The 15558-nt window shown below is 42.2% G+C and overlaps 1 protein-coding gene across 1 annotated transcript; it reads left to right on the forward strand.

The window, feature by feature from the left end:
- Positions 1 to 8200: 8200 nt before the first annotated feature.
- On the forward strand, positions 8201 to 9139 carry LOC123780031 (olfactory receptor 10H3-like). The gene has a single exon (XM_045778792.2). It carries the CDS (start codon positions 8210 to 8212, stop codon positions 9137 to 9139), a length of 930 nt encoding a protein of 309 aa, XP_045634748.2. The 5' UTR covers positions 8201 to 8209.
- Positions 9140 to 15558: the final 6419 nt, after the last annotated feature.

Genomic DNA, 15558 nt, shown 5'->3' on the forward strand with positions numbered 1-15558 from the left:
CCATACAAATTTTAGGATTATTTGTTCCAGCTCTGTGAAAAAAGTTGATGGTGTTTTGATAGGGATTACATTGAATGTGTAGATTGCTTTAAGTAGCATAGGCATTTTAACAATATTTGTTCTTCCAATCCATGAGCATGGAATGTTTTTCCATTTCTTTGTGTCTTTCTCAATTTCTTTCATGGCCGTTCTATGGTCTTCTGAGTACAGGAGCTTTACCCCTTTAGTTAGGTTTATTCCTGGGTATGTTATGGTTTTGGGTGCAAGTGTAAATGGGATCGATTCCTTAATTTCTCTTTTTTCTATCTCATTGTTAGTGTATAGGAATGCAACTGATTTCTGTGCATTGATTTTGTATCCTGCCACTTTGCTGGATTCCTGTATGAGTTCTAGCAATTTTGGGGTGGAGTCTTTTAGGTTTTCCACATACAGCATCATGTCATCTTCTGTCTTCTTCTCTGCCAATTCAGAGATGGAGTCTGTCTTCTTCTCTGCCAATTCAGATGCTTTTTCTTTTTGTTGTCTGATTGCTGAGGCTAGGACTTCTAGTACTATGTTGAACAGCAGCAATGATAGTGGACATTTCCGCTGTGTTCCTGATCTTAGGGGAAAAGTTTTCAGTTTTTCACCAATGAGAATGGTATTTGCTTTGGACTTTTCATAGATGGCTTTTATGATATTGAGGTATGTTCCCTCTATCCCTACACTCTGAAGAGTTTTAATCAAGAAAGGACACTACAGGGGCCCCTGGGTGGCTCAGTCGTTAAGTGTCTGCCTTCGACTCAGGGCGTGATCCCGGCATTCTGGGTTCGAGCCCCACATCAGGCTCCTCTGCTGGAAGCCTGCTTCTTCCTCTCCCACTCCCCCTGCTTGTGTTCCCTCTCTCGCTGGCTATCTCTATCTCTGTCAAATGAATAAATAAAATCTTTTAAAAAATACAAAAAAAAAAGGACGCTACTTTGTCAAATGCTTTTTCTGCATCAATTGAGAGGATCATATGGTTCTTGTCCTTTCTTTTATTTTTGTAGTGTATCACATTGATTGATTTGCAGATGTTGAACCAAACTTGCAGCCCAGGGATAAATCCGACTTAGTTGTGGTGAATAATCCTTTTAAAGTACTATTGGATCCTATTGGCTAGTATTTTGGTGAGAATTTTTGCATCCATGTTCATCAGGGATATTGGTCTATAATTCTTGTTTTTGGTGGGGTCTTTATTTTTGGTGGTTTTGGGATCAAGGTAATGTTCGGCCTCATAGAAAGAGTTTGGAAATTTTCCTTACATTTTGATTTTTGAAATTGTTTCAGGAGAATAGGTATTATTTCTTCTTTAAATTTTTGGTAGCATTTCCCTGGGAAGGATCTGGGCTCTGTTTTTTGGGAGATTTTTGATTACTACTTCAGTTTCCTTGCTGGTTAGGGGTCTCTTCAAGTTTTCTATTTCTTCCTGGTTTGGTTTTGGTAGTTTATACATCTCTAGGAATGCATCCATTTCTTCCAGATTACCTAATTTGTTGGCATATAGTTGCTCATAATATATTCTTATAATTGTTTGTATTTCTTCAGTGTTGATTATGATCTCTCCTCTTTCATTCATGATTTTATTAATTTGGATCCTTTCTCTTTTCTTTTTGATAAGTCTGGCCAGGGGTTTAAAATCTTATTAATTCTTTCAAAGAACCAGCTCCTAGTTTCCTTGATCTGTTCTACTGTTCTTTTGGTTTCTATTTCATTGTTTTCTGTTCTAATCTTTATTAATTTTCTTCTCCTGTCTGGTTTAGGCTTTATTTGCTGTTCTTTCTCCAGCTCCCTTAGGTGTATGGTTAGCTTGTGTATTTGAGAACTTTCTTGTTTCTTGAAAAGGCTTGTATTGCTATATACTTAGGACTGCCTTTACTGCATCCCACAATTTTTGAACAGTTGTGTTTTCTTTTTTTTTTAATTCTTCTTTAATTTCCTGGTTAACCCATTCATTCTTTAGTAGGATGCTCTTTAACCTCCATGTATTTGAGTTCTTTCCAAATTTCCTCTGGTGATTGAGTTCCAGTTTCAAAGCATTATGGTCCACAAATATGCAGGGAATGATCCCAGTGTTTTGGTACTGGTTGAGACCTGATTTGTGACCCGGTATGTAATCTATTCTGGAGAATGTTCCATGTGCACTAGAGAAGAATGTGTATTCTGTTGCTTTAGTATGGTTCTGAATATTCTGAATATATTCTGTGAAGTTCATCTGGTCCAGTGTGTCATTCAAAGCCTTTATTTCCTTGTTGATCTTCTGTTTGGATGATCTGTCCATTGCAGACTCCCCCCCACTATTATTGTATTATTGTCTGTGTGTTTCTTTGATTTTGTTATTAATTGGCTTATGTGATTGGCTGCTCCCATGCGAGGGGCAAAAATATTATAGTTGTTAGATCTTCTTGTTGGATAGACCCTTTAATTATGATATAGTGGTCCTTCCTCATCTCTTATTACATTCGTTGATTTAAAATCTAATTTGTCTAATGAAAGGATTGCCACCCCAGCTTCCTTTGATGTCCATTAGCATAACAAATGGTTTTCCACACACTCACTTTCAGTCTGGAGGTGGTCTAAAATGAGTCTCTTGCAGACAGCATATCAATGGGTCTTGCTTTTTTTATCCAATCTGATACCCTGTGTCTTTTGATTGGGGGCATTTAGTCCATTTACATTCCAAGTATATACTACTGTCTTAAATTATAACAAATGCACAAAAGAAAATAAACTATTAGTCTCCTGGAAGATGGCTTACTATTTATAATTGTTCCCTGCTTTGGAAAGAATACACCCTTAGGGAGGTTTTCTATCTTAAGAGTTTAGAAGGTGAAGGGGAAAAAGAGAGAGAGGGAGAGTGAGAGAGAGAGAGAGATAAAAAGAGAGAATGAACTAGTGGGATGGGAGTCCTTTCAATTGATTCGAACAGAAAGTTGCATAAAATTGGGTATGGGGCAAAATCTGGAAAAGGAATGAAGAGGAGAAGGCTGGTAACAGGGCAATTTTCACCTTAGAAGAGAAAGGGAAGGGAGAATGAGAGACAAAGGGACCAGAAGTAGAAGGATGCAAACAGAGAGAAATGAGGGCTAGAAGGGGGAGAGGGTTCATGCTTGGGTCAGAACATAAAGGATGGTAAACGGGTGTAGCTATCTGACATCTTATGGAAATCCTTTTCCCTTTACCCACATTATTTTCAGAAAAACACCAATTCTCACTCCTGTGTTTTCCTTGAATCTCTCTGGGGGATGTGTTGTAGATACAATGACATCTCAAGATGGCAAAGGGAGGTCAAGGGTATAGGTATCCTTATTATGCAGATGAGAAATGTTGGTGGAGGTCACACAACACAGGAGTGAAGGGGTCCCATGGAAATTTAGGTTTGTCTGACTCCCATGCTGGGGTTTGGGAAAGCATTATGCCTGAGGATCCAGAAAGGGGGCCTTCTGTGGATTTAAACTATTACTCAACAATGAGGCCAGATCTTGGAGCTGGAGGCAGAAAAACTAGGGATGTACTGTATGGTGACTAACATAATATAATAACAAAATATTATTATAAAAAAAAAGATGTAACATTAAACCCAAGGTCACCAGCCAACTCATGAGCATACAAAGACTCTCATCAGATGATCAGTAAACAAAAACACACAAGAGACCAAATATTAGTTTAGTTATATCATAGACAGGCAGATGTTAATGTGGACTCTTTGGCCTGGACCACCAGGAAACAAGGATAGGGAAGAACTTGACCACAAGAAGAAGTGGGGCTATCAAGTTTGGCGAGAAGACACTGATAACTTCTACTGACAAAGAGAAGTGACTCTCCAAGACCCAACTCTAAATTACCCTTATACTGGGAAGCCTTCCAACTGTCTTGACCTTAGTCAGAGCCCTGGATTCCCACTCTGGGCTCCTCCGGCTCCTGCCTTCCCTCTGACCCTAGCCTGACCCCAAGGGGTTGAGGGCATCTAATCTGGTCCTGTCGCCCCCAGGACTGGGAGTTCCTAGTCTTCAGCAGGGGCTGGGACTCTCTGGGCAGGGAGAGACAGCAGGGAGGCTTAGTTGTGTTGGGTTATTAGAGGAAGGAGTAGAGGCTGCAGGTCCCCGGAGGCCCTCTGATGATCCTCCTGGCCTCTCCAGACCCTGAGGGCAACCTTGCAGGTTGGTGTCCTGGGGAGACCCTGGGGAGCAGCCTGCTGGGAAGCTGCAGCAGGGATAAAGCACACAGCATTTGTTCCAGGAGCCCCGACGTCTGGCCCCATACCTGCCCCTGTGTGCTGCTGACAGCCCCAGGCAGGAGAGCTTCTTCTGCCTTCCCCTGCAGGCTGCTTCCTGGAAGAGGCAGCCCAGGCTGAGGGGTACCAGGAAGGACAGGGTAGGTGGCAATACTCAGACAGTTGTGGGGAGCAAGGCCCAGACTCAAGATGGGACAGGGTCTGGGAGAAGGATCATAAGACAGACTCTTAGCCTTGGGCAGCTGCCGGGAGTCCTCTCTGGTTGCCCATTCTGGGACTTGGGTTCTTCACCCAACCTAGTGCCCTTTGCAGCTTCTAGGTCTGCATTCTTGTTTGGGGATGATTCTGGAATGCCCCCCCCACCAGAAATGTTTGTACATGCCTGGAGGATCTTATTGTTGTTCCAGCTCATGGGAAGGGAGGGGATGATACTGGCATTCAGTGTGTTGATGCCAGGTTGTTGCTAAACCTTGTACAATCTGGTATTCTTGTGTCCCATTTGTTCCAGTTGGTGAACCAATATGGTTATATTACTATTATTAACTCAGCCCACAGGACATTAGGATTCACTGTCTGTGTTGTACATTCTTGGGTTTGGCAAATGCATAGTTACTTGTACACACCATTATAGGATCATCCAGAATAGTTTCAGGTGCTCTAATTTTAGTGTGCCCAAATGGAATTATGCTAGAGCATTCATCTGCTTTTGCTTCATTCACTCAAGATCATTTAACAGGTTCCTTTACACTGCTGTGTGTGCATTGAACTCCTACCTGGGGACCCAGGAGTTGCATCCAGCCCATGTGACCTGCCCTCCTCCCAATTATGGTTCCCAAGCAGGCTTGTCCATTTCCCCACTCCAAGCAGTGCTACCTAAACATCCTTGACATGCTCCCCTCAGACAGGTGTGAGCGATCAATATAGGTGCTCAGGAGCACATGTCCTGGTGCACAGAGCAGGTGAAATCTGTGCTTCTCCAGTCTCCGTTCTTGCCAGCAGGCCATGAGGATTGCTTTCTTCCCATATTTCGATTGGCATTGGGTACTTTCTAATCTGGGGAAATGAATAGGTGCACAGTGAAAGTCCATGCTCATTTTGCTCCCCCTTCCTTGTCTTAAAACCATCCTTTCGTGTCTCTGTGTTACTCCTTCTGTGAGTTCTCTGCTCATATCCTTGGCTCGTTTCTGCATTGAGGTTTCTCCTTCTGAATGTCACTGGCTTCTTATTTATTCTAGATAGAGTTTCCTGGTCAATTTTCAACAATGCAAAGGCTCTTTTCCCAATTTCCACCTGCCCGTTCATGGATCCTGGATATCCTTTGTTGAACAAATTCCTTGGGGAAGCTTTCATGTCTGTTTCTTTTTCCAAGCAGTTAACATTTATCTACTGAGAATGGCATCAACAACTTACAGAAGATACGCTTATAAAATTCAAATGCTCCTTTGTATATAAAACATGCATAGAGACATTTCTTGCCTTTCTAAAATCACCTTAACATTTGTGCTTTTGAGGTCTGTTTAATAACTCCTTCTTCACTCTTAGATCACAAAGTTATTCTCCTGCAGCTTCTCTTGCTGACTTCATATTTCCTTCTATGGGTGAAATCCATCTGGATTCCACTTTTGCCTGCAATGTTGGGCAGGAATTCAGATTTGCATGGCTTCATAAAATCACCGGTTTTCCCACCACAAACTAGTTTAAGCAACCCATTTTTTCCCACTTGATTTTGGGCTCCCACCTTTATCACCTATTGGGTTTTGAATCAAGCAGGGATATTTCTGAGGTATCCAACTAGTGTGATCTGTGTATTATACATATGATACGTATCTGTTCCAGATTCACAATTTTTAAAATGATTCTGAGTCTAATGTGAGTCTCAATACCAGGAGGCATATCTATCTATCTTGTGTACTCCACTTTTATTTATTTTATATTTTAAATTTTCTCTTAGATTCATTTACCTAGTTGAGAGAGAGAGAGAGAGTTGGAGTTGGGGGGATGTGTAGAGGGAGACAGAGGCAAGCAGACTCCCCACTGATTGCTGAGCAGGGAGCTGGACTGGGGCTTGATCCCAGCACCCTGGCATCATGACCTGAGCTGAAATCAAGAGTCTGATGCTCAACCGACTGAGCCACCCAGGTGCCCCATGTATACTCCATTTTTAGAAGACCAGTATAGCTTTTCACTGACATTATTTTTCAGAAGGAGGTTTAAGATAGTACTTAAATTTAACTTCTTAAATTTTAAATGCAGTTACGCTGAGTATAATCTGTGGAAGAACTGACATAACTGCTCTATTAGCTCATCCCATCCAAGAGAGCACATTGATTTCCATGTTTTCCATGTATCCAGACCATCTTCTACATATCTATCCATGGTTAAAATTTCTGTCCTTGGAAATATTGCATGTGCTAGGTTAATTCCCAGATATTCTAAACCAGAAGCTTTCAAAGTATGATATGAGGACCCTGGGGTCCCCGAGGCCCTTTCTGGGGGCCATCAGGTCCTCACTTTTCCAATGAAGGAGAGGATGTATTTTCGTCATATGCTTCAACTAAAACCACATATTGCCACAAGCTGAATGAAGAAGCAGATACAAGCATCATCTTGTCTTCCATCCTGCCAACATTGGATAAATTTGCCTAAATGTAAAACAAAGCCACACTTCTCACTAAATGAGTTTTTTAAAATGCAGTTGCTTTCCTAAAACATTATGTATATTAACATGATATTGATGTTCCTTTAGGTTGAATCAAAGGTTGATTTTTGTTCTTTTAATGAGGTAATAAGTAAATATTTTCAAAGAATCTCAGTTTTAGTTATTAATATGGTAAGAATGATGAGTTATAACTCCCTCAAACAAAAGCCCTCTAGGGGACTCAATAGTTTATTAGCATAAAGAAATCCACAGACCAGGGGCACCTGGGTGGCTTAGTTGATTAAGTGTCTTCCTTTGGCTCAGGTCATGATCCCAGGGTCCTGGGATCAAGCCCCACATCAGACTCCCTGGCCAATGAGGAGTCTGCTTCTCCCTCTGCTCCTCTGTCCTTCCACCGCTCATGCTGTCTTTCTTGCTTTCTCTCAAATAAATAAATAAAATCTTAAAAGAAAATAAATCCTGAGGTCAAAATGTTTGAGAGCTGTCTTGTTACAGTTTGTGTCACTAATGGTAATGTTATCTTATGTTTCCCTTATATTCTACATTTTGTATGATTATTATCGGTATAATTCTATGGGAAATGCTGTGAGTTTGGAAAGTTTATCTAGTTCTCCACAGCTTGTGCTCTTTCTTTGCTCTAATATATGCTGCCTTCATCCTTTTACCTTTCTAGGTAGATTCTTACATCTCCTCCTTTCCAATCCTGATACTCCTTTTTATATCTTTCTTCAAGTACTGTTCCAGACTTTCAGTTTCCAGCTAATGACCAGCAGAGACAGTGAGTAACCTTGGCTTTTTCCTGATTCTAAAATAATGCACTGGTGGTTTCTCAGTTCATGTACTATTTGCCAGTTTTGCAGTATATATTCCTGATTAGCTAGGAAAATCTCGGTGTCAGGTTGAGAAAAACTTTTTAAAAAATCGTTATGATATGTGCATATGTTAATCATTATGCTGTATATCTAAAATAATACGTTATATATCAATTATATATCAATTTTTAAATCATGAATAGGAACTGAAATTTAGTAATCCAGTATTGCTGTCCATTGGTACAGTTATATGGCATTTCCTTCTTAGTTTATTCATGTGACTAACCACATGATAGGTTTTCTTTTTTGTGTGTGTGTTCAGTTAGCCAACATATAGTACATCATTAGTTATTGATGCAGTGGCCAACGATTCATTAGGGTTTTCTGATGCTGAACCATGCTTGTCCTTCGTGGGATAAACCATGTACCTTCATATCCTTTCTGGTCTCACCAGATGCAGCATCCGCGGCTGGTCAGAACTACAGCATGGTGTCTGAATTCATCCTCGTGGGCTTCTCCACCTTCCCGCCACATCTCCTGCCTGCCTTCTTCCTGCTGTTCCTGCTCATGTACCTGTTCACGCTGCTGGGGAACCTGATCATCATGGCCACTGTCTGGAGTGAGCACAGCCTACACACACCCATGTACCTCTTCCTGTGTGCCTTGTCCATCTCCGAAATTCTGTTCACTGTTACCCTCACCCCTCGCATGCTGGTTGACATGCTCTCAAACCACCACACGATCACCTTTGTGGCCTGTGCCAGCCAGATGTTCTTCTCCTTCACATTCGGCTTCACCCACTCCTTCCTGCTCATGATCATGGGCTACGATTGCTATGTGGCCATCTGCCACCCCCTTCACTACAGTGTACTCATGAGCACCCGCACCTGTGCCCGTCTGGTGTCCTGGACCTGGGCTGGTGGCTCAGTCATGGGGATGATGGTGACGCTGATAGTTTTTCACCTCACCTTCTGTGAGTCTAACGTGATATACCACTTTGCCTGCCATGTACTTTCCCTCCTAAAGTTGTCCTGTGGGATGGGGACATCTTCTGTCACCTTGGGTGTGGTCCTGGTGTGTGTCACAGCTCTGATGGGCTGTTTATTCCTCATCATCCTCTCCTATGTCTTCATCGTGGCTGCCATATTGAGGATCCCCTCAGCTGAGGGCAGACACAAGACCTTCTCCACATGTGTGTCCCACCTCACTGTGGTCATTGTACACTATGGTTTTGCCTCTACTATCTACCTCAAGCCTAAGGGCCCCCATTCTACGGACAGTAACACTCTGATGGCCACCACCTATATAGTCTTCACTCCCTTTCTCAGCCCGATCATTTTCAGCCTCAGGAATAAGGAGCTCAAGAATGCCATAAAGAAAACCTTCCAGAGAAAATTCAGTCCCCTAAACTCCTGATGGCTGGAGGAAATACGGTGGTAAGGAAATACGAAAGAAGGGCTGGGAATAATAAGGACTCATTCCATAGGACTTCTGTAGGTATTCAGTATACAAAAATACCGAATAGGTATTGCTGGATGCACCCATAGGTGTTGGATGCATGCTATGTGTTTGTTTTTCCCCAATTTTGCATAAGCTCTAGCAATCATCATCTCTTGTTCTTGACCTCATGAACTCCAACACATTACGTCTGTCTAGGAACGTGTTATCTGCCTATGGGCTGGTGGGGGGCATCACATGGACGTGTCTGGGCACTGATACCAATGGTTCTTCTTGAATGAAGAAGCACAGGAGGACCTTCCCTCCTCCACCATAAAGATTAACGAAAATAAGCATACTAATAAAGGCCACCAGCATTGGGGATTTTCTTATCAGGCACACTGTCCAGTGTTGTATAAGTATTGTCTTTTAATTATAACAAATGCACAAAAGAACATAAACTGTCTCCAAGGAGATAGTTGACTGCTTATAGTTCCCCACCGTCTGTGAAGGGGATAGATCCTAAGGATGTTTGAATGTGGATGTGAGTTGAGTGACTGATATCCAAAGGCAAAGTGGAAAAAGAGAGAGAGACAGAGACAGAGAGGTGGGGGGGAGAAGGTTCAGTTCTTCAGGAAGAACATACAGAATGTTAAAAGGGTGTTGCTTTCTGATATCTCATGGAAATCCTTTTTTTTATAATAATTTTTTATTATATTATATATATTTTTTAAAGATTTTATTTATTTATTTGACAGAGATAGAGACAGCCAGCGAGAGAGGGAACACAGCAGGGGGAGTGGGAGAGGAAGAAGCAGGCTCCCAGCGGAGGAGCCTGATGTGGGGCTCGATCCCAGAATGCCAGGATCACGCCCCGAGCCGAAGGCAGACGCTTAACGACTGCGCCACCCAGGCGCCCCTATATTATATTAGTCACCATACAGTACATCCCTGGTTTTTGATGTAAAGTTTCATGATTCATCAGTTGCGTATAACACCATGCACTACGTGCCCTCCTTAATACCCATCACCAGCCTATCCCATTCCCCCACCCCCTCCCCTCTGAAGCCCTCAGTTTGTTTCTCAGAGTCCATAGTCTCTCAATCCTTATCCCTATTTCCCCACATTACTTTCAGTAAAACATCAATTTCTTCTTCCTGTGTTTTCCTTGAATCTCTATGAGGAGATATGTTGGAGGGCACAGTACTATGTCAAAATGGCACAGAGAGGTCATACCCTGAATGCAGATGAGAAATGTAGGTGGAGGTTATACAACACCTGAATGAAGGAGTCACATGAAGGTCTACCTGACTCCATGTTGGGGTCCGGGAAACCATGTGTCTGAGCATCTAGCAAGGGGGCCTTCCGTTCGTGTAAATTTTTACTCAAAGCTGTGTCCAGATATTTGAGTGGCAGGCAGCAAGTGTTTTGTAAAAATAAACCTAAGAATGGCTGTCACATATGAGTGCCTGCTGCTTGCCAAATGTTGTAGGAAGTGTTTCCTGTGCACTCACTCTTCTAGTCTCAAAATAAATCATTATTTCTGCATATTTAGTTATGACCCACATCTATTACTAGTCATATTTTGGAAATGCAGAAAATGATATTCTGGGAGATGCTTCATCTCCAGCCACACTGCCCTTAAGTGGTGAAGCAGGAATCCATTACAGTCTGCATGTAAGTGCACTTGGTGATCAGGAATGCACCTCCCTCAGCACCTGCAGAGAGAAGTGTGGTTGTGACCAGGAGAGGAAGGCTGTCACTAGAAGGAATAGACACCCTTCAGGGCTGGAGGGCAGGTGCAGCCCCAGGCACACACTCCCCTTTCACACAGCCAGAGAGAAACACTGACTCCAGAGCAGCTACTGAGACACTTTGTCACATCAACACTGACAGTGAGACTCCGGGGTTCCATTTCATTATTTTACAATTATTGGTGCTAATGACTAATGCCACCTAAGATGGCCTTATCCAGAGCCTATGACTATGTTCCCTTACCCAGAGCAAATAAGATGCAGTTAAGGATCTGAGACAGAGGGATTGCCCTGGATCATCCAGATGGGCTTGCTATAATTGCAAGTGTCCTTCTAAAGGGGCAGGAGGGGTCAGACACACGGAGAAGTAGGGGATGTGACACTGGAACGAGAGATTGGAGTAACTGAGGCGGGAACCTTAAGCCAAGGAATGCCTGCTGCCTCTGGAAGCTGGGAAAGAAAGAGACAGATTCTCCCCTGGATCCCCCAAAGGACGCAGCTCTGCTCACACCTTGACTCACACCTGGTGACCCTGATTTCAGCTTCTGGCCTCCAGCATAGAGGAGGATAAACGTGTATGGTTTTAAGTCACCAGGTTTATGTGCTTGTTACAGTGGCCCTAGAAAACTGACTCATGAAATGGCATCCTGACATTCTATGTGATTTGTTTCATGACAAAATGAGTTTCAGGCTAGATCCTTAGGCCATTCTTCTCTACAGAGAAAACTTAAGGCATTTATATCACTCATGAGAAAGGTTGAGTATCCTTGGAAGTCCATCAGCAAAGGTGAAGGAGTCCTGATAACCCAGCTGCAGGATTTGTTCGTTGGCAGCAAGGCCCTTGGAGCCTTGTGAGGACACACGTGACCATGAAGCTATAGGGTACCCAGCCCAGGGCCTGTGGTCTACACCCAACGAACACAGCAGAGTAGGAACTGAGGACACCAGGAACTTTCTCCGTGCTCGGTGTGGACTGTGTGAGCTCAGAAGAGATGCTAAAACTCCTGTGCGATGAGGCCTCTGCCTTACAATAAGGATACATAAACACGCACATCAGCAGAGAGACACTGAGTTGCAGGGGTTGACCTGGTGGAAATATTTACACAAAGGAAAGACCACCAGGGATCTGGAGATCTGGACTCATCTCTTTAGATGGAAAGGTGACATTTTCCCAAGGCTTCTTTTTCTTTTGAGTGTTTTGTATTCGAGTTCCCCAGAGAAAGAGAACTATCAGGATAGATGCGTATACATATCTGTGTGTTATATATGTATTAGTATATATCATATAACATATGTAATAATGTTACAGTATGTTTTGAATTCACCTTTTTACTGCTTGTTTCTATTTTTTTTTAATGTGCAATCTCATGACACATGTAACCTTTTTTTTCCTTGATACTATAATTGTAGTCTGGCAGCTAAAGACTAAGTAACACCAACTACTAAGCTAATAAGATATAAGATGTGTCATTTGGTTTACAAATTATGCCTTTCCTTTTTGGCACTGATTTTAAAAATACAAACAAAGGTCTTTAAAATATGTAGCCACAAGAGGGGAGTGGCTATGAACACCAGTACCAATCTAAACAGTAATTGTTTTTCTACATTGGCACACGGAATTACCTGCACTCAGCTTTGGGGACAGAAACCAGAACTGGAGATGGCAGAGGAGCCTGCGAGGATGGCCATAGTAAATGAGGATGATCACAAAGGGCAAAGGGGAAGTGCTACACACCTGCTCCTTCATGTGACCCTCCATCCACTTGTCCATGCCTTGAAGTGTACAACAAAGCATTTTCAAAATTCAGGTCCAAACTTGAGCCAGATACATTCCTCCTGATATAAAGAGAGAAGACTATGGAGGCACTTTAGTTATGGAACAGACGCTTCCGTCCTCATATCCCACTCCTCATCTCCAAGCCTTCTCAGAGCAGAGCCTCCAACTGTACCTCTTATGTGGTGTGCTCCCTGACCTGGGGGCCTGGGGCCTGGGGAAGCCCAACTTCTGCAAATACATATGTCTCTTCTATTTGCTGAGTCTTTTCCCTCCATAGAATGTATGGAAAGTAACTAAGTTTGCCAGGAGGGAGAAAAGGCAAAACCACAGCTCTGGACACTCTGAGAGCATTTCAAGGCTTTTTCAAGGCTTTCACATGGTGCAGAGAGCTTGCTGTCTGTTTTATATATATATATATATATAAACAGAATATTATGCAGCCATCAAAAATTGAAATCTTATCATTTGCAATGACATGGATAGAACTAGAGGGTATTATGCTAAGCGAAATAAGTCAATCAGAGGAAGACAATTATCATATGATCTCACTGATATGTGGAATTTAAGAAACAAGGCACAGGATCATAGGGGAAGAGAGGGAAAAAATGAAACAAGACGAAACCAGAGAGGCAGACAAACCATAAGAGACTCCTAATCTCAGGAAACAAACTGAGGGTTGCTGGAGTGGAGGGGGTGGGAGGGATGGGGTGGCTGGTTGATGGACATCGGGGAGCATATGTGCTATGCTGAGCGCTGTGTATTGTGTAAGACTGATGAATCACAGACCTGCACCCCTGAAACAAATAATACAGTGTATATGTTAATAATTTTTAAAAAGGAAATTAAAAAAAAAGGTCTGGTATCCAAGATCTCTAAAGAACTTGTCAAACTCAACACCCAAAAAACAAATAATCCAGTCAAGAAATGGGCAGAAGACATGAACACACACTTCTCCAAAGAAGACATCCAAATGGCCAACAGACACATGAAAAAAATGCTCCACATCACTTGCCATTAGGGAAATTCAAATCAAAACCACAATGAGATACCACCTCATACCAGTGAGAATGGCAAAAATTAACAAGACAAGAAACAACAAATGTTGGCAAGAATGTGGAGAAACAGGAACCCTCTTAACACTATTGATGGGAATGCAAGCTGGTACAGCCACTCTGGAAAACAGAGTGGAGGTTCCTCAAAAAGTTGAAAATAGAGCTACCCTATGACCCAGCAATTGCACCCCTGGGTATTTACCCTGAAGATACAGATGTAGTGAAAAGAAGGGCCCCATGCACCCCAATGTTCATAGCAGCAGTGTCCACAATAGCCAAACTGTGGAAGGAGCCGAGATGTCCTTCAATGGATGAGTGGAGAAAGAAGATGTTGTTCATATATACAATGGAATAATACTCAGCCATCAGAAAAGATGAATATCTCTCATTTACATTGACATAGATGGACCTGGAGGGTATTATGCTAAGTGAAATAAGTTGATCAGACAATTATCATATGGTTTCACTCATAAGTGGAACATAAGGAATAGTTTAGGGGACTATAGGGGTAGGGGGGAACCTGAATGGGAAGAAATCAGAGAGGGAGACAAACCATATGAGACTCTTGACTCCAGGAAACAAACTGAGGGTTGCAGAAAGGGAGGTGGGTGGGGGGATGGGGTAACTGGTTGATGGGCATTAAAGAGGGCACAGGATATGACGAGCACTGGGTGTTACACTGAACTAGTGAAACATTGAACATTATATCAAAAACTAATGATGTACAGTACCTTGGTTAATTGAATTTTGAGATTTTATTTATTTATTAATTTATTTGAGAGAGAGAGCATGCGCATGCAAGCAGGGGGAGCGGCAGGTAGAGGGAGAAGGTGGCTCCCCATAGAGCAGAGAGCCTGACCTGGGGCTTGATCCCAGGACCCTGGGATCATGATCTGAGCTGAAGGTAGATGCTTAACCAACTGAGCCACCCAGGTGCCCCAGCTAATTGAATTTTTTTTCACTCACTAAATAACTGCTTTTATTACTACCTTTAGAGAAACATGAACATTTAAAGTTTACCAATCTTTGTAAAATAAAGTTTCAATAGTTACAATTTGATATAATGTAAAAAAATTACCCTAGGTACAAAGTTAGCAGTGAGGTGACACTGAAGTAACTTTGATCCTGAAGAACCCATGAGTACATCTTGCAAAAGGATCATTTTCTATCTAATTGGAAAGACCAAGCAGGGGTGTTTCAAATAGAAAGTTCCAGAAAGTAAAATGACTGTTTTTTTGTTAGTGACCATACAGTACATCATTAGTTTTTGATGTAGTGTTCCATGATTCATTGTTTGCATATAACACCCAGTGCTGCATACAATACGTGCCCTCCTTCACCCTTCACTGAGCTAGCCCATAACCCCACCCCCTCCCCTCTAAAACCCTCAGTTTGTTTCCAGGAGTCCATAGTCTCTTGTGTTTCATTTCCCCCTCTGTTTCCCTCCTCCTTCAGTTTTTCCTGCATTCTCCTACCGATCTCCCTGCTATTTCTTATGTTCCATAAATGAGTGAAACCATATGATAATTGTCTTTCTCTGCTTGACTAATTTCACTTAGCATAATCTCCTCCAGTCCTGTCCATGTTGCTGCAAATGTTGGGTAATCGTTCTTTCTGATGGCTGAGTAATATTCCGTTGTATATATGGACCACATCTTCTTTTTTTTTTATTTATTTATTTTTATTAATAATGATTTTTTTATTATATTATGTTAGTCACCATACAGTACATCCCCGGTTTTCGATGTAAGGCTCGATGATTCATTAGTTGTGTATAACACCCAGTGCACCATGCAATATGTGCCCTCCTTACTA

Source organism: Ursus americanus, chromosome 14 (assembly GCF_024610735.1).
Source record: "Ursus americanus isolate L20-20 chromosome 14, mUrsAme1.1.p, whole genome shotgun sequence".
NCBI lineage: Eukaryota > Metazoa > Chordata > Mammalia > Carnivora > Ursidae > Ursus > Ursus americanus.